Source organism: Coregonus lavaretus (genome assembly GCF_964263955.1).
Source record: "Coregonus lavaretus genome assembly, contig: HAP1_SCAFFOLD_851, whole genome shotgun sequence".
Taxonomy (NCBI): domain Eukaryota; kingdom Metazoa; phylum Chordata; class Actinopteri; order Salmoniformes; family Salmonidae; genus Coregonus; species Coregonus lavaretus.
In genome coordinates this window covers 137,138-158,666 of record NW_028158128.1, presented here as the reverse complement: position 1 = coordinate 158,666, position 21,529 = coordinate 137,138, and the positions used below count along the sequence as shown (strand labels likewise).

Here is a 21,529-nt window from a genome sequence, read left to right as displayed (position 1 = left end):
GGAGAACCATCCTTTTTTTAAAACCCTCAACCTTTCCACACTGCTCCAAACAAATGACATACACTATGTGCATATGCAGAATCAGTATATATTGTCACTCGCTTTCCTTCTGCTAACAAACACGCTTCTGTTAGCCCCCCCAAGTTCAGCAAGTTGTGCGGACGCAGGCTGTGGTATTACTTCAGCCTTTTCAACAACAAATCCAATTCCTTGGGCTTTAACTACCGCATAGCCAGCACACAATTTATCTCCCACACGATAACAAGACCCATCAGTCCAATACTCCAGGTCTGCCTCACGTAATGGAAAGGCTTGCAAATCTGATCTAAGCCTTGAGTATTTCTCTGCTTCTTGAACACAATCATGTGGCTCACCATCCTCTGAAGTTGGCAAGTTCTTGGCTGGATTCACCGTATCACACCTCACTAGGGTGACATCTTCCTGCTCTAAGAGCCTATGATAGTCTCTGAGCCTAGGCATAGTCAATGTATATTTTCCATAGTTCAGAAGATTTCTGAGACTATGATGGGTAAGAATTGTTACTGGGTAACCCATCGTAACAGATTATGCTTTGTCATACATTGAATATACTCCCACCATTGCTCTGTAGCACAGTGGTAGCCCTAGTTCTACTTCTGAATAGGCAGTAGAGTAGTAGGAAATAGGTTGAGGATTCGTCCCTGTACCTGTCGGCTGACAAAGAACTGCAGATGCATATTTACCTCCAGTAGAAGTAGACACATATAGCAAGAAATTCTTAGAGTAGTCTGGTAGTGTGAGTGCAGGTGCCTCCTGTAGCCTCTGTTTGATCGTTTCAAATGCCACAAGGCCTTCCTGTGTCCAGGAAAGATTGCTATGGAGTTGACCACTCCCAGTATCTTTAACTATAGCTCTCAAAGGTCCCGTCAAACTAGCATAGCTCTCAACCCAAGCTGAAGAATAACCAGCAATACCAAGAAATGTCATCATCTGTCTGACAATACTTATTTTCCACCATAATTTGCAAATAAATTCATTAAAAATCCTACAATGTGATTTTCTGGATTTCTTTTTCTCATTTTGTCTGTCATAGTTGACGTGTACCTATGATGAAAATTACAGGCCTCTCTCATCTTTTTAAGTGGGAGAACTTGCACAATTGGTGGCTGACTAAATACTTTTTTTCTCCACTGTATCTATTAAATCCTGTAAGGGAAAGTACGTTTGTGGATAGAACAGTACTGGCCTTAATTGGACTGGATCCGGGGCAGCACACGCTGTCGTGTGACGCACTGGTCAGCACCTCCTCTCTCTCTGTCTCCTCCTTCTCGTTTCTCACATCACTGAAGAACAAAAGAAACAGACAAGAATTTGGTATTTTATGCACTCACTGAGTTATTTCAACCATACAATACCCTTTTAAACATACCTATGTTCACATTCGCGCTAAGAAAAAAGCAAACAGCTTAACTCAGGAATATTATAAATAGCGCAATAATATTTATTTTTATTTTTATTTTTTTAATCTGTCAACATAACTCTTAATTATAAATTCAATGGATCTCAATCAAATAGTTTCATAATTAAGCAACAGCCACTTAACAAACAGAATACTTTATTTGTGTGTATTCAAAGTCCCCCTCCTTCTTTTTCAGCCCTAAGTCTGCGTCTCCCAGCAGCTCAGTGCTGGCAGGGGAGTGGCATATTTGCTCTGTTTAACTCTAAACTCATAAAATCCCACGCATGCGCAGCTCATTTACTAGTGCGATGTCAAGGTGAGAGGAGCTCTCCCACAGTAACTTTTCTCTAAGTCAGACAGCAGACAGACCAGCTGTCCCTCCGTTCTTTCCAACACAGACAAACAGTAACACTGAACAAAATGCACAAACCAACACAAAACATAGAACACAAATCCTACTTCGAAGTCTCTTAACTTTACTGTCTTCACTTATTCTAATCTGCAGATTTATAGTTATTTTCTTATCCATTACAAATCCTCTCTATACAATCATAACGTCCTCCCGGGGGCTCATAGTTTTTTTTAACAAAGTTTAAAACGTTCTCTCAAATGGAGACTCATAAGGTTTTAACCGTAATTAACATATTTCCTTACAAAAACTAAAACCCCTGTTCTCAACCAAAACATATATATGTATATATCTCTAACATAAATCTTATCATAGCATGAGTCGACACACAGCTGTGTGACACTCTGGCTCCAGGACTTTTGTATTTGAGCCAGGGTGTATTGTGTTTTGTTGGGTTTTGGCTGATTTTCTATGGTTGCATTTCTGTCACGTTTATTTCTAGGTTTGGTCATTGACTCCCAATCGGAGGTAACGAGTGTCAGCTGTCGGCTCGTTATCTCTGATTGGGAGCCATATTTATACTGTGTGTTTTCTCTTGGGTGTTGTGGGTTTTTGTTCCGTTTCAGTCATAGTCACTGTTGGACTTCACTATCGTCTTTTGTTTTGTATTTACGTGCTTTATCTATTAAAGTCATCATGTTCACTCAACGCGCTGCGTATTGGTCCGCTTCCTCAGACGATCGTGACAGAAAAACCCACCTTAAAAGGACCAAGCAGCGTGTCAAGCGGCAACAGGATTTATGGACGCCTATCAAGGATTCATGGACATGGGAGGAGATACTGGATGGAAAGGGTCCTTGGGCACAACCGGGAGAATATCGCCGCCCTCGTGAAGAGCTGGAGGCAGCTAAAGCCGAGAGGAGGTGGTATGAGGAGGCAGCACGGAGTCGAGGCTGGAAGCCCGTGGGTACTACCCAAAAATTTCTTGGGGGGGGGCTAAAAGGGAGTGTGGCGAAGTCAGGTAGGAGACCTGCGCCTACTCCCTGGACTTACCGTGGAGAGCGAGAGTACGGGCAGACACCGTGTTACGCAGTAGAGCGCATGGTGTCTCCTGTACGCAGGCATAGCCCGGTTCGGTACAGTCCAGCTCCACGTATCGGCCGGGTTAGAGTGAGCGTTGAGCCAGATGTCATGAAGCCGGCCCAACGCATCCGGCTACCAGTGCGTCTTCTCGGGCCGGCGTACATGGCACCAGCCTTATGCATGGTGTTCCCGGTTCGCCCACATAGGCCGGTGCGGGTTATTCCACCTCCCCGTACTGGTCGGGCGACGGGGAGCATCAACCCAGGTAAGGTTGGTCAGGCTCAGTGCTCAAGGGAGCCAGTAAGCCTGCACGGTCCGGTATTTCCGGCGCCACCTCCCCGCTCCAGCCCAGTACCACCAGGGCCTACACCACGCACTAGGCTTCCTGTACGTCTGCAGAGCCCTGTGTCTCCTCCACGCACTAGCTGTATGGTGCGTGTCTCCAGCCTTTTCCCACCAGTGCCTACACCACGCACCAAGCCTCCTGTGTGTCCCCCGAGTCCTGTGCGTCCTGTTGCTGCTCTCCGCACTAGGCCTTATGTGCGTCCCCAGGGTCCAGCATGCCCTGTTCCGGCTCTCCGCACTAGGCCTTATGTGCGTCCCCAGGGTCCAGCATGCCCTGTTGCTTCTCCCCGCACTAGCCCTGAGATGCGTGTCCTCAGCCCGGTACCTCCAGTTCCGGCACCACGCACCAGGCCTACGGTGCGCCTCAGACGGCCAGAGTCTGCCGTCTGCCCAACGGGGCCTGAACTGCCCGTCTGCCCTAAGGCGCTTAAGCCGCCCGTCTGCCATGAGCCGTCAGAGCCGTCCGCCAGACCGGAGCCGCTAGAGCCTTCCGCCAGACAGGATCAGCCAGAGCCTTCCGCCAGACAGGATCAGCCAGAGCCTTCCGCCAGACAGGATCAGCCAGAGCCTTCCGCCAGCCATGAGCAGCCAGATCCGTCAGCCAGCCATGAGCAGCCAGATCCGTCAGCCAGCCATGAGCAGCCAGATCCGTCAGCCAGCCATGAGCAGCCAGATCCGTCGGCCAGCCATGAGCAGCCAGATCCGTCAGCCAGCCATGAGCAGCCAGATCCGTCAGCCAGCCATGAGCAGCCAGATCCGTCGGCCAGCCATGAGCAGCCAGATCCGTCGGCCAGCCATGAGCAGCCAGATCCGTCGGCCAGCCATGAGCAGCCAGATCCGTCAGCCAGCCATGAGCAGCCAGATCCGTCAGCCAGCCATGAGCAGCCAGATCCTTCAGCCAGCCATGAGCCGTCCAGCCAGGATCCGCCAGAGCCGTCCAGCCAGGATCCGCCAGAGCCGTCCAGCCAGGACCCGCCAGAGCCAGCCAGCCAGGATCTGCCATTGAGTCCGGTGCTGTCCCTTAGCCCGGTGCTGCCCCTTAGTCCGGTGCTGCCCCTTAGTCCGGTACTGCCCCTTAGTCCGGTGCTGCCCCTTAGTCCGGTGCTGCCCGTTAGTCCGGTGCCGCCCCTTAATCCAGTGGGGTTTAGTTGGGGGGTGGTCATGTGGAGGAGGCTACGGAAGCGGATAGTGACTAAGGTGGGGTGGGGACCACGACCAGGGCCAGAACCGCCACCGTGGACAGACGCCCACCCAGACCCTCCCCTAGACTGTATGCTGGTGCGCCCGGAGTTCGCACCTTTAGGGGGGGGTACTGTGACACTCTGGCTCCAGGACTTTTGTATTTGAGCCAGGGTGTATTGTGTTTTGTTGGGTTTTGGGTGATTTTCTATGGTTGCATTTCTGTCACGTTTATTTCTAGGTTTGGTCATTGACTCCCAATCGGAGGTAACGAGTGTCAGCTGTCGGCTCGTTATCTCTGATTGGGAGCCATATTTATACTGTGTGTTTTCTCTTGGGTGTTGTGGGTTTTTGTTCCATTTCAGTCATAGTCACTGTTGGACTTCACTATCGTCTTTTGTTTTGTATTTACGTGCTTTATCTATTAAAGTCATCATGTTCACTCAACGCGCTGCGTATTGGTCCGCTTCCTCAGACGATCGTGACAAGCTGAAACACAGCAGAAACCTCTTTATTTACTCAAACACACGCTCTCTTTCTCTCACACACACACATAATCAACAAGAATGCATCCATTCATACCGCATGCTTCCATCGCTCCTATTTCCTTTATATTCCTTCCTAAATTTCTGCTACCTTGAGTTGCAGATATTCAATGAGAGGCTACTTCGGACATATACCTCGTCAACTATATACCGAGAGGTAACATACAATTTAATGTGTATTCTACAATCTCACAGTTCCTTGAACTGACCTGAAAATTCACCTAGTGACTCTCCAGGATTTATGGCCCATCTTAATGATCGCCTCGTTTGAGGGCTTCCGTAGATCAGCGACGTCCTAACAGTATACTTTTTTCCTTAGTTCCTTGTTCCTTATTTCTTCATTCTAGTCCTTTTTCCCTTTAATTCTATTCAAGCCAAATTTCCCTGGGCCCAGTGTTATCAATTCCTATAGACACTTTTATCTTGTATTATATTCTCACTCCCCCCTGTTTGCGTTGTTTTCAACGCAAACAACTTTAGAAATTTAGAACGGATTCTCATCCCACAGCAAATAACAGCAAGGCGCACACACAAGTTCTAAACGGTGCATCCCCCAACGCACACACAGTCACATGAACTGACCAGCGCCCAAAGTTGTGAGAAAGCTCACCTTATCTGCCGGCCTCTTGAGCGGGAGTCATTTCGGAGCCCATGATGAAACGCTGAACAGACGCAACTCGTCCCAAAATCCTCGTCGCCAATTTTCTGTGGTGGCCGAACAACGATGCTGATATGCTGTGTTGATAAGAAATCCGCTGACACTGTACTTTGATTATAAAGGTTTATTATATCAAAAGATTTCAGTGTCAATTTACAGATTTCTGCAGAATCTGGAGAACAACTAACCCAATCTCAAATATGATTATTCTCCCCGTCCTTTGTTGAAAACCTGGTACATATCCTATGTAACATAAGATGGGTGTTTTGAATAGACCAATCCCTGGCTTCCACATATCCAAGTCTCCTCTGTTTCAGGGGGGCCCTATAGTGATGCTTTCCAGATGTTTCAGCAAGGCAGAGTAAAGTTCATCTAACACACCATTTGCAAACGTCAGCCAAAATTATAAACTGTTCAGATACTACAACCACCACTATGAAGGACAGTAGGTACACACAGGGATGGTATTACAGTAGCAGAAATGCAATATGTCACAGTAAGTGACATATACTGTAATAAATATGTATGTGGACACCCCTTCAAATTAGTGGATTCGGCTATTTCAGCCACACCCGTTGCTGACAGATGTATAGAATCGAGCACACAGCCATGCAATCTCCATAGACAAACATTGGCAGTAGAATGGCCTGTACTGAAGAGCTCAGTGACTTTCAACGTGGCACCGTCATAGGATGGCACCTTTCCATCAAGTAAGTTTGTCAAATTTCTGCCCTGCTAGAGCTGCCCCGGTCAACTGTAAGTGCTGTTATTGTGAAGTGGAAACATCTAGGAGCAACAACGTCTCAGCCGCGAAGTGGTAGGCCACACAAGCTCACAGAACGGGACCGCCGAGTGCTGAAGCGAGTAGCGCGTAAAAATAGTCTGTCCTCGGTTGCAACACTCACTACCGAGTTCCAAACTGCCTCTGGAAGCAACATCAGCACAATTACTGTTTGTCAGTCAAACAGGCGTTCTATTCAATGACCAGACTGACCTTTGACCTCCTCAGGTACATCCACTACGTGTTTGACCTTGGCAATGGGCCTAACGTCATCAAGGGTAACAGCGACCGGGCTCTCCATGACAACCAGTGGCACAATGTGGTCATCACCCGTGACAACAGCAACATCCACACGCTGAAGGTGGACGCCAAGGCAACCAGCCAGGTGGTCAATGGAGCCAAAAACCTCGACCTGAAAGGTAGAGTATATAGCAGAGGTGGTTCAGTGAACCATGTGGGATGACTAACCTTGCTTGAGACCTGAATATCCATGTCCCAGAGCTAATGCCTAGGCTTTACCTCAATGGGCTATTGTGGTTTTGAGTCGCACACATACACCCTGGTTGATTATGTAGAATTTGTTGAATTAATTATCGTAAAACACTCTTTAAAAACATAATGTATTTGCAAATAACAGCTTAAACAGGACTGTAAAACAAAGCATTACCAGGACTGTAAAATAAAATACTTGGTGATAAAGCTTGACTCTGTCAGTACATGTCGGTGTCCTCTCTCCTCCTCCCTCCAGGTGACCTGTTTATCGCTGGACTGGGCCCTGGTATGTACAATAGCCTGCCCAAGCTGGTGGCGTCCCGGGATGGCTTCCAGGGCTGCCTGGCCTCTGTGGACCTCAACGGCCGCCTCCCAGATCTCCTCCAAGACGCGCTGTTCCGCAGCGGGCAGATCGAGCGAGGATGCGAAGGTACACCCTCCCTCAAAACCATGTCCGACTCGGACTTCAGCTCAAACTCAAACTACAACCCAAACTACAACCCCAGAAACAACAAAAACTTCAACGACAGCTCAGGGAGCCCATTCTTCCTCCTTAACTCCAACAGTAGCTCCACCTCCCTTGTACCTTACGCGCCCTCGTCCATCCTACTAACCCTGCTGGTCACCTCACTCACCACCCAGACAGCCCTCTGTTAGTTAGAGCAGGGCTGGACATTTACAACCATCACCAACTGCCATCTTTACAGTAGGTACAGTAGATGTTGACCCTAACCAATGGTCCAGGGTCAGTATTAATTCATCCTAATGTATAAGGTTAGGGTTTGAAGTTGGGAAATCATAGATATGTGGTGATGGGCTCTTATCGGCCACATTGGTCGCACGTTGATGATGTCACATCAGCACAGCTCAAAGCAGCAGTACAGTAACATCAGTAAACATTAGCACAAGCACAACCCGGTGCTCCATTGTTTTGAGATTTTTCCCTTTTTTATTGGTGTTTTAGGAGCTCGTCATGATTGATAATTACAGTCATGTTTCAGAAAGACAGAAAATACATAAAAAACTTTTAAAAAACTTGAGTAACATCTTGGCAGATTGTGTAGAAGTGTTTCTGAACATACAACACAGGGAGCTACTGGTATGTTGATTATGTCCGTTTTGTATACAAAACTTTTGATTGTGTGGGCATATAAGTGATCAATTACTATTTTGTTCTGTATAATAAGTCCTTATTATACATAGCTAAGATTGGCTATTTGTTGGTTTAACGCACTATACTGTACAACCCAAATTTACATACAGGTTGTACTAATCTTCAGATTAGAAATGTAATCGGCTATTCTTGCCCAAGCAACAATACAACTATAGAGAATAGTATGAATAAGAATTGTAATATCTCTATGGAGCCATATGAAAACCCCAGTCAGATATGGTACAAGAGCTTGTATACAATGTGCGCACAAAACTAAAATGCCAAAGGTTTCAGTTTGTTTAGTGTTTATTTTAAATATTCCATGCATATCAACTAGCTGAAGATGGCCTATAGAAATATTTTTGCACTAGCATCAAATTTCATTCAAATTAAGAATTATTGCTGCAAATACGCTATGCTCTTTTGACCTTGATTATTCTTAAAATATAATTTCTAGTTACTATAGTTTTTGGTTTGTGGGCAAGTTTCCTGAGTCATAACTGTTTGCATGTGAATCACTTTGTTTTCTGAACATTTATTTCCTTTTTCTTTTGTGTGAGTGTTTTCTCATCCTGTATTTAATATCAACCTATCTGTTGTGTATCTGTTTTTGTTATGTTGAAATGACCGTATCAGAGAGCCACATAATGGTGCAGTATATACCTTATATACCTTTAACATTATGACTATTGTAACTCAATATTTATAACCCCATAAGTCTTCCAATCATTACAAGTCTGAATGTTACTTTGGGAGATACAGTATACACTGTGATGTATGTGTATGTGTGAATCCGTTTATTTATTTTTCACAATAAAAGCTCATAAATCATATTTATTTGGTCTTCTGTTGTATCACATCCATGACATTTCTTCTTTATTGTAATTTTGTTTGTCTGTAAGTGGTTATGAGAATGTGTGCACACATATTTGCATCTGTGTGTGTATTTTCACTTATAATTTTTCTAAATCATTGTCATGTAATGAACTTTCCTGTCAACAAAAATGGCAGTGTAGTCAGTTGGGTTTTGGAGCACACAGTTGAACAGCAGATGGAGAAGCATGGTCAAAAATGATGATTTTATTAACAGTCTTGTAGGCAAACAAAAACATTTACAGTCCAGGAATTCAAGGCAAAAGTTGTTGTAGTTCAAAAAGTTTTTGTGGAAAAAATGAACCAAAGTAGCCTAATTACTAGCAACCTAACGGCGGGCAAAACAGCCAAACACTGCAAAAACTGCAGAAAGACTCACAGCTGAGTCTATATTAGGGATCATCAACTAGATTCTGCTGCAAGCCGATTTTTTTAATATAATTTTTTAAAATGACAATTAATTAATTAATTTGTAGACTGCAAATTGACCGCAAAAAGCCCAAACAGATATCATATTTGACATAATCATATCAAACCTTGCTTACATTTGTATACAATCACATTATGCATGGGAATACTTGGGAACAGATATGCAAAATTCAAATCACTTGGAGCTGATTTCCTGTTGTTTTTACAGTCTTTTATGTCCAACAATGAAAATGGTAAAAATCATAAATACATTTGCTCAGAATACTTGGGTCGTCAAATAAAACCAAGCCAAATTCGGCCTGCGGGCCACCAGTTGGGGAACCCTGGTCTATAGCCTACCTTAGATGCTAAAACAACAGCACATTGTCTACACACAACCAACAACATCCCCCACTATCAGAATTAATTATCCCAAACAATCCGTGGGAACTACCCTGGGCCCAGTTTCCCATAAGCATGTTAAGGCTAAGTTCATCTTAGAACCTTCATAGGAGCATTGTTAAATCTCCGAGCTGTTTCCCAAAACCATCCTTACTAAAGTTGTACTTGAAAACGAAATGTTCATTTTTACCGACTGCCTTAGGCCACTTGTACAAAAGCTAACGCCTCCATCACACCGACATTGTTTTACATTTCGGTACATCAGAAGTACATTCATTTCTAATGGAACGCTGCATTTGCCTTGCAGCAGTGCGTTACAGAGGCAATTGCAGTGTGTTCTGTGTGGTGCACGTTGGATTTATCGAATGTATGCATCAAATTGTATGCATATATGGCTTGACAGAAATGGTAGCAGAAGGTGAATGTTTAACTTTTGTTGCACACATATCCAGATGATGCTGCGTACCATTTTGTGCAATGGTGCTGTAGGTGTGATCGAGGTGTATGCGATGCCCTTTTGCATCACTTTATACACAGAAGATCTCCCTGCTAAACATACAATCAAGCTGTTTATCTGTCTCTCTGTGACTGCTGATAACTTCGGAATGAAGTTGACCACAAGGTTGCCAATGTCTTTGCTATTGTTACAAACAAGCGAAGAATAAAAATATGCTTAAATGAAAACCGAGATCGCTGCATAAAACAATTATGGTAGGCCTATAGGTTAGGCTACATAGTCCTATATAGTTCAATCATATTGAAATCAATTTCATGTTCAGTCAATTGAGTTCTATTTGGCAAATTCTATGCTACACTGTCACATTTTTTCACAATTATATGCCCAATCCGTTATTTCAGTACATTATTATAGGGTAGGCCTAGGCATTATAATAAGCTGCCTCAATATTTGCAACTACAGTTGAAGTCGGAAGTTTACATACACTTAGGTTGGAGTCATTAAAACTTGTTTTTCAACCACTCCACACATTTCTTTTTAACAAACTATAGTTTTGGCAAGTCGGTTAGGACATCTACTTTGTGCATGACTCAAGAAATGTTTCCAACAATTGTTTACAGACAGATTATTTCACTTATAATTAATTCACTATCAGAATTCCAGTGGGTCAGAAGTTTACATACACTAAATTGACTGTGCCTTTAAACAGCTTGGAAAATTCCATAAAACGATGTCATGGCTTTAGAAGCTGCTTATTGACATAATTTGAGTCAATTGGAGGTGTACATGTGGATGTATTTCAAGGCCTACCTTCAAACTCAGTGCCTCTTTGCTTGACATCATAGGAAAATCAAAAGAAATCAGCCAAGACCTCAGAAAACAAATGGTAGACCTCCACAAGTCTGGTTCATCCTTGGGAGCAATTTCCAAACGCCTGAAGGTACCATGTTCATCTGTACAAACAATAGTACGCAAGTATAAACACCAAGGGACCACGCAGCCGTCATACTGCTCAGGAAGGAGACGTGTTCTTTCTCCTAGAGTTGAACATACTTTGGTGCGAAAAGTGCAAATAAATCCCAGATCAACAGCAAAGGACCTTGTGAAGATGCTGGAGGAAACAGGTACAAAAGTATCTATATCCACAGTAAAACAAGTCCTATATCGACATAACCTGAAAGGCCGCTCAGCAAGGAAGAATACACTGCTCCAAAACCGCCATAAAAAAGCCAGACTACGGTTTGCAACTGCACATGGGGACAAAGATTGTACTTTTTGGAGAAATTTCCTCTAGTCTGATGAAACAAAAATAGAACTGTTTGGCCATAATGACCATCGTTATGTTTGGAGGAAAAAGGGGGTTGCTTGCAAGCCGAAGAACACCATCCCAACCGTGAAGCACGGGGGTGGCAGCATCATGCTGTGGGGGTGCTTTGCTGCAGGAGGGACTGGTGCACTTCACAAAATAGATGGCATCATGAGGAAGGAATATTATGTGAATATATTGAAGCAACATCTCAAGACATCAGTCAGGAAGTTAAAGCTTAGTCGCAAATGGGTCTTCCAAATGGACAATGACCCCAAGAATACTTCCAAAGTTGTGGCAAAATGGCTTAAGAACAACAAAGTCAAGGTATTGGAGTGGCCATCACAAAGCCCTGACCTCAATCCTATAGAAAATGTGTGGGCAGATCTGAAAAAGTGTGTGTGAGCAAGGAGGCCTACAAACCTGACTCAGTTACACCAGCTCTGTCAGGAGGAATGGGCCAAAATTCACCCAACTTATTGTGGGAAGCTTGTGGAAGCCTACCCGAAACGTTTGACCCAAGTTAAAGAATTGAAAGGCAATGCTACCAAATACTAATTGAGTGTGTGTCAACTTCTGACCCACTGGGAATGTGATGAAAGAAATAAAAGCTGAAATAAATCATTCTCTCTACTATTATTCTGACATTTCACATTCTTAAAATGAAGTGGTGATCCTAACTGACCTAAGACAGGGAATTTTTACTAGGATTAAATTACGGGAATTGTGAAAAACTGAGTTTAAATGTATTTGGCTAAGATGAATGTAAACTTCCGAATTCAACTATATATGTGGTAGGCCTTATATGAGCTGATCCGTCGTCAGTAGGCCTATTGTGGAATAATTAGGCCTATAATGTAAGATTTGAATGGAGAAAGCTTATCAGAGAGCAGCGCTGCCTTTCTTTCAAGCCTATCAGTATCTACCCATGCTCGAACAACACACTAAAAGACGGTACATGGTCAATCCGATGTCTTCATTGGCTGTGCAGCATTTACTGTGATATGGTCTCAGCAGAAGTCAGGGCATTCATACTTCTTGCGTTTCGCGGAGCAGTGCAGAGCTGTTGTGGAGTGAGTTTGTTAATACAGGATCCCCCGCCCTCACCTATTGTCAACCAAGCATTGTTACAAAATTTGAGAGGAGCGCAGCATGAGGTATGGAGCTCAATTTGGCCTCTGCGTGCCTCTGGAGGCCACGAAATTGCATCACAACATCCATTCCGCGCCTCCGACCACATTTTCAGATCAAGCACAAATTGGCGCTTAGCAAACTTTTTTTCTGCGCGGTGTCTTGGGAAAAGATGCATAATTAAAACACTGTTAAGCCTAAATTCCATCACTATTGGAAACCAGATCCAGGTAAAGTAGTGTATGAGATTGGCCCAACATGAAGACCCAGAAGCATGGTGAGTTGACAGAAATGTTACAAACTAAACAGTGGTTTCTATGCAAAATAAGCAATGTGATGACTTGGTCTAAGCATGCATGTAAAGAAGCACTTTTGCTAACTCATACAATTGTGAGCTCTCATCAGAACATGAATAAATGGTCCGTTCTATCCGTGTTGCTTGGGACATCCATACCCCATTTAAGTTTACATTTTATATGGTTAAGGTAAGGGTTAAGGTTAGGGTTAGGTAAGGTTAGTGGTTAGGGTTATGGTTAGGGACATCCCAAGGATCCCGGATAGCATTGACCATTAATAAATAGGCAACTTTAATTACACACGAAATAACAAAATAGGTTCGAATCCGATTTAAACTCTAGGCTCCCCTATTGATAATCACAAAACAATGTGACAGTTTAATGATAATATTGTCATGCAGTTTTAATCAGGGATTAACAATGGACTTTTAGTAGGCTATGTTACAACAAAGTCAATAAGTCAACAAAGTTACAAATCAATTTGGGGAGCATCATAATCCTAAACTTCGAATTTAAGCCATAGCTTATTGTAATTGAAGAAAACTCTCACTAGATGGTGCTAATGCCTCTACCATTGGGGGACAGCTGAAAGCTGAGAACTACAGGCGTTGAAGAGCATTAGTGGGTAAATGTCCAATGCAGCTCTCATTCACTACTGTAGGCAACAATGCAATCAAGTTCATTCTGAAGGAAAACAAAATGAGTGTTAAACTGTATTTCATTGTTTCTGTGACTCATGTCATCCCTGAACCATCTTGTGTCGTTTGTCCTCATTCCTTCATGGTAAAACATATTCATACTAACCTTTGTGTTTTCATCACTCTTGAGCAGCAACGGTCCATACATACATCTACAAAATGTTAAAAAATCCTAATTGGGTTTGATTAAATACCTTATTCATTTAAAATAAAAATATTGCCTTCATCGTATTCCTTTGCAGGTTTCCATGCAGATGTCTGTTTGTTATTTCCTGTTGTCATTTTCACTTGAATATTAATATTTTAGCAAAGTGTGTCTGAATTATGTGCAATGACTGAATAGGTAAACATGTAGCTAAACCAATGGTGCAGTGCCCTTCCGAATAGGCCTTCATTTGTTGAAGTGACAATATACAATGTGTCTCAATAGGCCCAGAAATCTCCAATCCATAACCATCTTCACCTACATGTTTTTTCTGTACTGTTCCCATCTATTTAATGTATCCTTATAGTTTGGTTGTCATGGTAGTGTAGCCCTGACCCCTGACCCCTTCCTTAGAGAGGTTAAAGGGCATGTCTATGTTAGTAAAGCGCTTGCTTTATTAACCGACAGTCATTGGCCACCTACTAACCTTATTTTATCGTTTTTCGCTTTCTGTTCTTTTCGCTAACAAAGTTGGTTTCACCAAAGCTGACCTACAAGGTAGAAGGTTCAAATTCCATTCTGAGCTTGGCCCAAAGATGCTGTGTGTAATGTTATGTGTCACCACTCACTAAATAATAATGCCTTGGCTTGAAGGTACTCTCAGCAAGATGACATCATCATATACAGCGGGGTGACTTCCTGTTTACAGAAATCAACAACAAAAACATTGTAATTTGCCAAGATTCCACATTTTGGCATGCCTCAAGGTAGAGCGCAATTAGGTAGAGCCAATAGCAGTCTTGGTTGATTTAAAGTCTGATGACGTTGGTGGTAAAGCAAGAAGTCTCTCCGTTGTGTATGATGATGTCACCTTGCAGAGTTTACATTTAAGCACAATCCACTGCAAACACGGCCAGGTATTGAAAGCTTCTCTGTGGCTGGCTATGTGCTTGTAATAAAATGGTTCACTTCTGGAGAATGGTAGGTAGGGGCTGCTAGTGCTATGGCATACCCTCACTTCGCAGGGCAGGCAGGGAGACAGACTAATGATTGCGATGGAGAGCTTTTGCATAAATAAAACATTAGCCGGCCTGTATAATTATGTCTGCAGATCTTGTTTTTCTGTATCGAGCCGTGTACTTGTTTTATGCTAATGTTGTTAGACGGAGAGCGTCGCTGTTACTGCCTGTCTGGGCAGCGCCACAGAAGAATCCATTAAGTCTTGCACCGTGGGTCGGCACACGGACACACACACACAAACACACACACACACACAGGCATACACATACACAGGCATACACACACACACACACACACACACACACACACACACACCCACACACACACACACACACCCACGCACACACACACACACAATCCCCCTTCCCCCTCAGATGCTTTTAGGCCCAGAGTGTGGATGCTCCCTGATAGGCCAGTGTGATTAGCACACTAATTAAAGAGACGGTCGCCTACATTCAATCTGAGATTCCGACAGTCTGACAGCTAATTTCATTAGAATGCGAAAGCAGCTTTTACATGCAATCAATGCAGGCTGGTTTTAGAGAAATGTATACATATCAAAAGTCCACTCCAAGGTGTTTTCGGCCATATTTTGGAGGGGAAATGATTCCCACCCAGATGAAAAAATGTATCTACTGCTACAGATGAGCAATATTAATAATGTTTCCCCTGAGCATGTGTTCAGGTTGATTAATAGATCATAGATTTAAACAGGGAAGCTGACTTGCCATAATGCTTACAATCATCACATACGGCTTGTATTATTACACATTTTTTATAGATAGATTTATTTCAGGTTACTGAAAAAATCGATGTCTGTAGCTAATTTGGTGCCTGTAGAAAAAATATATGAAGTGAATCATTTTATCTTGCATAGATCTAAGTTCCGCTGCACTTTGCATTACACAATAAATGCACTTTTAGCCTACTATGATTTTGATCTCTTTCTAGTACTTTTTTGTTTCATTATGGTCTTGCACAAGAAAATTGCACTTAAACCCAGTTTATTTGCAGTTATCTTTTTTCACATGGTTTTCCGTTTCCGGTGGGAATATTGTCCCGATTCCCACTTAATTGGTTTTGCACTACTGCACAGTAGAGACTGCATTCCCTCTTAAATAAACGTGCAAAAACATGGGATGAGTCTGTAGAAGGTGGTGAGCCTCAAGTCCTCATTTAGGCTGCGTTTCACTCCACCTAGATGCATCCTCCGATATTCCCTCACTCACTCCCTTTCACAGAACTGGATAGGGTCTGACCCGTTGTCTTGGATCCGTGAAGGGGAGTGGACGAGGGCAGAGGGGAAGGGAACACCTTTCTGGAATGAAACACAGCCCTGGACTTAACTTGACACCACCACACCAACATTTATATAACAAAAACACATATCCTAGCTATGTGCTCCACTTTGCTATAAAATGTTTTGTCTCTTATCTCGGATCTTCTTTCCTGTCCATGTTGTTCCCATGTGGTAACTCTTCCCCAGTGTCTCTGTACATTAGACTGGTTTTGGCTAGAGCAAGGAGAGGGAGGAGGGAGAATGGGAGAGCTTACACCCGGGTCACACTTCATATTAACTTCTGGTGGCTCTAAAACTGTGTATTCACATGGGGCTGACATGAACAGGTGCAATGGATTTACAGTATATAGCTACATCTTGTTCCACAGTATTTACATATTGAATAAGGTTGTGGCTTGCACAATGAAAAAGACTGGCAAATACACTAACAATTCCTCACATATAACTATAATCAAATAACATTGTTATAGTCATTGTAACTACTATTTAAGAACATGTACCTACACTGTGGACAGTGCCTGTGTACAGTTAGTACTTACCATGTAATATCACTGTTACAGAGCCACTCAATATGAGAGAACGGGACCCTAGTCAGTTTGTCTGAATCCACCAGTTCTCTCTCATCAACCAGCCATGTTGAAAACACGTCCAGTACTCTGTTCAATGTCTGTGCACTAAAAGTCTTACTAAAACCTACTTGGAAGGAATGCCGTGTGTTTTTGTTTTTCTTCAGTTTGGTGTACTTCAACGGTACTATAACGCCTTTGGAAGTAATGTAATGTACTGTAACCTATACTAACCTGACTAGTGCATGGCCCACTGATGTGCACTGACACCTCTGCATGGCACCTGTTGGGGAGCTGTTGGCTAGTCCTCACACCTGTGCCCGGGTATCACATGGCTCTGCTCTGCCACCTGTAGGTCCTAGCACCACCTGCCAAGAGGACTCATGTGCCAACATGGGTATCTGTATCCAGCAGTGGGAGAACTACACCTGCGACTGCTCCATGACCTCCTACACCGGCACTCAGTGCAATGATCGTGAGTACTGTTCATTGTCTATCTATACACACAAATGCACGGAAACACATGCATGTGCAACACACACACACACACACACTGTACATCAGTGGAGGCTGCTGAGGGGAGGACGGCTCATAATAATGGCTAGAACGGAGTCTTATTAACTCCACTCCAGCCATTATTATGAGCCGTCCTCCCCTTAGCAGCCTCCACTGCTGTACACACACACACACTTTGAAGAATCCTCTGAAGACATCTAAAGGTAATTGCTGTTTCTTTCCTTTCTGAAGTGTATTCAGCGATTTCACAGCCACTAGTGGTGCTAGAGACAGTCTGACTACAAGTGCTAAATTCAATCAAATCCACATTGTAGTATTTACACAATAATCTGAATTATTTAATGGAAACTAGTCCTACCCAAGATGCCCTCTATGTCAGGTAACCTATCAGGTAACCATAAGCTGACCTGTCACCTGACCTTATAAAGATGGCCGACAAGCACACATAATAGCCATTTTCCCAAATAAGTGGGCAGTTCCCAAATAAGTGGGCAGTTTGCAGCATCTGTTTATAAGTAACCTTATAAACAGATGCTGCATAAACATCAAATCTGATTAAATCCAGCCCTGAGTCTTCTTAGAAAGTAACACACACTAAATGCCTAAGATGCAAATTTGAATAATAGTTGAGCTTTACCTCGACATCGAGCTTCATGACGTGTGAGTAATTTACATTTCATTGGCCTGCGCAAATCCATCGGTTTAACCACTAAATTGCTCTCAAACATGCACTAGAGGAATCTCAGCCAGAAGAAAATGGAAGAGTATAATGCTGTATAATGCAGCGCCAGAGGCCCCGTGGAGGCTGTGTGTTATTAAGTATAATATCTTATTGATGTTTGGTATTAGTCGGAGTATATCTTACTTAGATAATGGTTTCATCAAGGCTTGGAAAAGGCTGTTTAGCTACAAGGTCATGTTGGAGTAACACTGACTAAGTCACTGACTCTGTCTCTGATGTCTGTGTCCTTCTAATTAACAACTGACTCAAGTGCCAGTAAGTCTCAAGGAGGTTGAATGGTGTCTTTGAAAAGAGATGGGAAGAAGCCAAGGGTGAACTTCAAGTGTTATTATTAGGTTTACTATACAGTGTGTGCTGTATCTCTCTCTCTCTCTCTCTCTCTCTCTCGCTCTCTCTCTCTCTCTCTCTCTCTCTCTCTCTCTCTCTCTCTCTCTCTCTCTCTCTCTCTCTCTCTCTCTCTCTCTCTCTCTCTCTCTCTCTCTATCTCTCTCTCTTCTCTCTCTCTCTCTCTCTCTCTCTCTCTCTCTCTCTCTCTCTCTCTCTCTCTCTCTCTCTCTCTCTCTCTCTCTCTCTCTCTCTCTCTCTCTCTCTCTCTCTCACACACACACACACTCACACACACACACACACACACACTCACACTCACACCTACTCTCACTCTAACTCTCACTCCTACTCTCACTCTCACTCTCACTCCTACACTCACAATCACACACACACACCAGGGGTGAAAGTAGATGTAATTTCTTCCCGGTACGGGACCTCCTATGTGTGCACACGCTTCACCAAAACATTCCCAGTACGGGACATTTGAATCATAGAATTACATATAGAATCCCTATTAATTCAACAGGATCTCTGTGGGCCTAGTCATAAAGATTTGTCATTTCACTTTTAAAATGTATAACCTTTTATTGTGGCGAAACATCAGTCATCATCAGTCATGTTTTTATCTGATTGTCAAACGATCACTTCAAAGGGCTCCTTTACTAGGCTATCCACACATGGTCATCCACTCGCAACATATTTCCAGCCTCCAAACAGTGGTGTAATGACATTTGGTGTAATATCCTACAGTTTTCTAGATAATTTTGTTTCAATTATTGTGACAGGCTCATGTTTTACTGGTACGGTGTACCCCCACTATTTATTTTGCCAGGACGTCGTACCGGACCGCCTTACTTTCACCCTTGACACACACACACACACACACACACACACACACACACACACACACACACACACACACACACACACACACACACACACACACACACACACACACACACACACACACACACACACACACACACACACACACACACACACACACACACACACACACACACATACACACACACACTCTCCCCCTTTACAACCTCAGTCCTATGAGCTATGTCCACAGTAAAGCAGAGAGATGGCTAAAGGTGATTGGCCTTTCTCTTTGGTTCTGAAGTGCACACCAGCCAAGTTGACCTTCTTGTGATTTAAGAATGGTGCTCCTTTGTTGTCTCTCGCCCCTCCCTCCCCCCTCCTCTTCTTTCCCTCTCTCCTCTCTCCTCCCCCTCCCCTTCATTCCCTCTCTCCTCCCCCTCCCCTTCTTTCCCTCTCTCCTCCCCCTCCCCTTGTTTCCCTCCCTCCCTCCGTGACAGAGGTTTTGCCTTGTCGTATTTCCGCTAGCCACTGTATTAAAAGTGCGTTAGTGGAGATACGGAGTGACTTAATTAAATAATGCGAGGAGAGTAATTCATGTGTCAGATCTGCCAGTCCACACAAATATCTGTCTTTCCCGCTGCTCTCCGCTCTATCGGATAAGATGGGAAATTACCGGGAATGACAGGAAGAGATGTTGCCGTGCTATTGTTGGGCACACACGTACACACATAACACACACCAGACACCACACACACAGTGTGCGCATGGGTGTGTGTGTGTTTGGCTGGGCTGATCCATTGATCTGAGTGCCTCTGACAGTGACTAATGGGGGCCTAGTGAACCAATTAACTGTTCTTTCTTTCATAATTACAACTCAAAATGCTCCCAATGATTTTAAGAGGCCATTTCTTACTGTGCCGCAACAATGTTTCACCACCAGGTGGCAGTAGAGTATCATCCTGTCAGAGGTAGTACTGGGAAACAGAACCGGAGTCCAGCTGGAGAGAAATCAAACAGACTCTCCTCTCCCCTCTCCCACAGGCTTAGACCGATTTGAGTAATTCCCCCTGAATTCCACTAGATTGACTGAAATTATTCCACATTTCGATATTCATTTCTTATCTTACAACAATGTGTTTCTTCTCTTATCCTTTATGGATTTCATTAGTATATTCTTATGCTCCTGTATGGACTACAGTAAATTATTCTCAGAAGTATGAAATCTTACAGTTTGTGGTACCTGACTAATTTCTCATTGAATGTACCCTGAAGGGAGTACAATAGAGCCAATGTCCTTAATTTACCTCAAGTCATATAGCTAAGAATCTATATGGCTTTCTTTACCTGCTTGTGAAAGTCGCTTACAAACCCACTTCATATTGGCTTTAATACAGCAGGGAACTGTGACTGTACAGCTAATCAGACAGGGACCTTGAAGATGAAAGTGGTTCGTGCTCAAAACACTGGAGCAGACGAGCTGCCTGCCACTGCAAAGGTTTCCTCAGAAAAGTAAGGTGAAGTATTGACTGATTTCAAATCATGTATTTATATGTGAGAGAAAGACAGAGGGTGTCATAAGCGATGGATAGGTGGCTGGCCCAAATCCAATGCTAACCTATTTACTTTCCCTTTATAACGAGCCCTTGGATTAGCTAGCAGGTTTCTCCATTGGCTTTATTCCTTAGGGCTAGGGTTAATCTAAGAGGTGTGGGGTTTTAGACCTGGGGCCAGTTTATTCACCCTGGTTCGACCTGGAACCAGAGGTGTCGGGGTGACACACACACACACGCACACACGCACAAACACACACACACACACACACACACACACACACACACACACGCACACACGCACACACACACACGGATGCACACATGCACTCGCACTCGCACCCACACACTTTCTTTGTAAAAATGACAATACACATTTTATTTCAAGGACTCCTGTTCTTGGGCTGTTGTTGTGAGGGCTAGCCAAGGCCTTAGGCTCGTTGACAAGTCTCATTATTCAATGAATGTAATTAAATTAGTAGCTTGGCTTGTTATCATTTATCCCTCAAAGGTCACACTGGCATTGTTAATAGATAGGACAAAAAAACACTCAGAAACCTGCATCAAACCACACACACACACCACACACCACACACACATACATGTACTCATGCACGCACACATACACATACTGCATGCACACACATCCACACACATATTTAATGGCGTTCGAGTTTTCATTGTTTAATCACTTAGATTCTTTGTTGTGTTTGATAAGAATGCAATTCACGGAACAGGTTGTTGATTCATGATGGAAGCACTCTGTGCCTGCCTGCGTACAAACCTGCAAGGCTCTATGTGTATTTCAGTGCCCACCATCATTACTTTACCTTCTGGTGACTCCACTGTTCCTCTGTAGGGAAAAAAAACATAAACAAGCACTGATTCATTTTCTCATTCGTTCTCTCTCTGTCCATCTACAGTGAGGGAAAAAAGTATTT

General features: G+C 43.5%; 1 protein-coding gene across 1 annotated transcript in view; it reads left to right on the top strand.

Annotated features, from left to right (window-relative positions):
- Nucleotides 1-17,100, top strand: part of LOC311124383 (neurexin-3a) — a gene marked incomplete at both ends in the record, with an annotated part of 57,493 nt that extends 40,393 nt beyond the window's left edge. Inside the window, 4 exons of the mRNA XM_084198546.1 lie at nucleotides 6,607-6,797; nucleotides 7,127-7,300; nucleotides 14,271-14,297; nucleotides 16,981-17,100. Coding sequence (XP_084054672.1) covers nucleotides 6,607-6,797; nucleotides 7,127-7,300; nucleotides 14,271-14,297; nucleotides 16,981-17,100 — 512 coding nt within the window. The remainder of the gene's footprint in view (nucleotides 1-6,606; nucleotides 6,798-7,126; nucleotides 7,301-14,270; nucleotides 14,298-16,980) is intronic.
- Nucleotides 17,101-21,529: the final 4,429 nt, after the last annotated feature.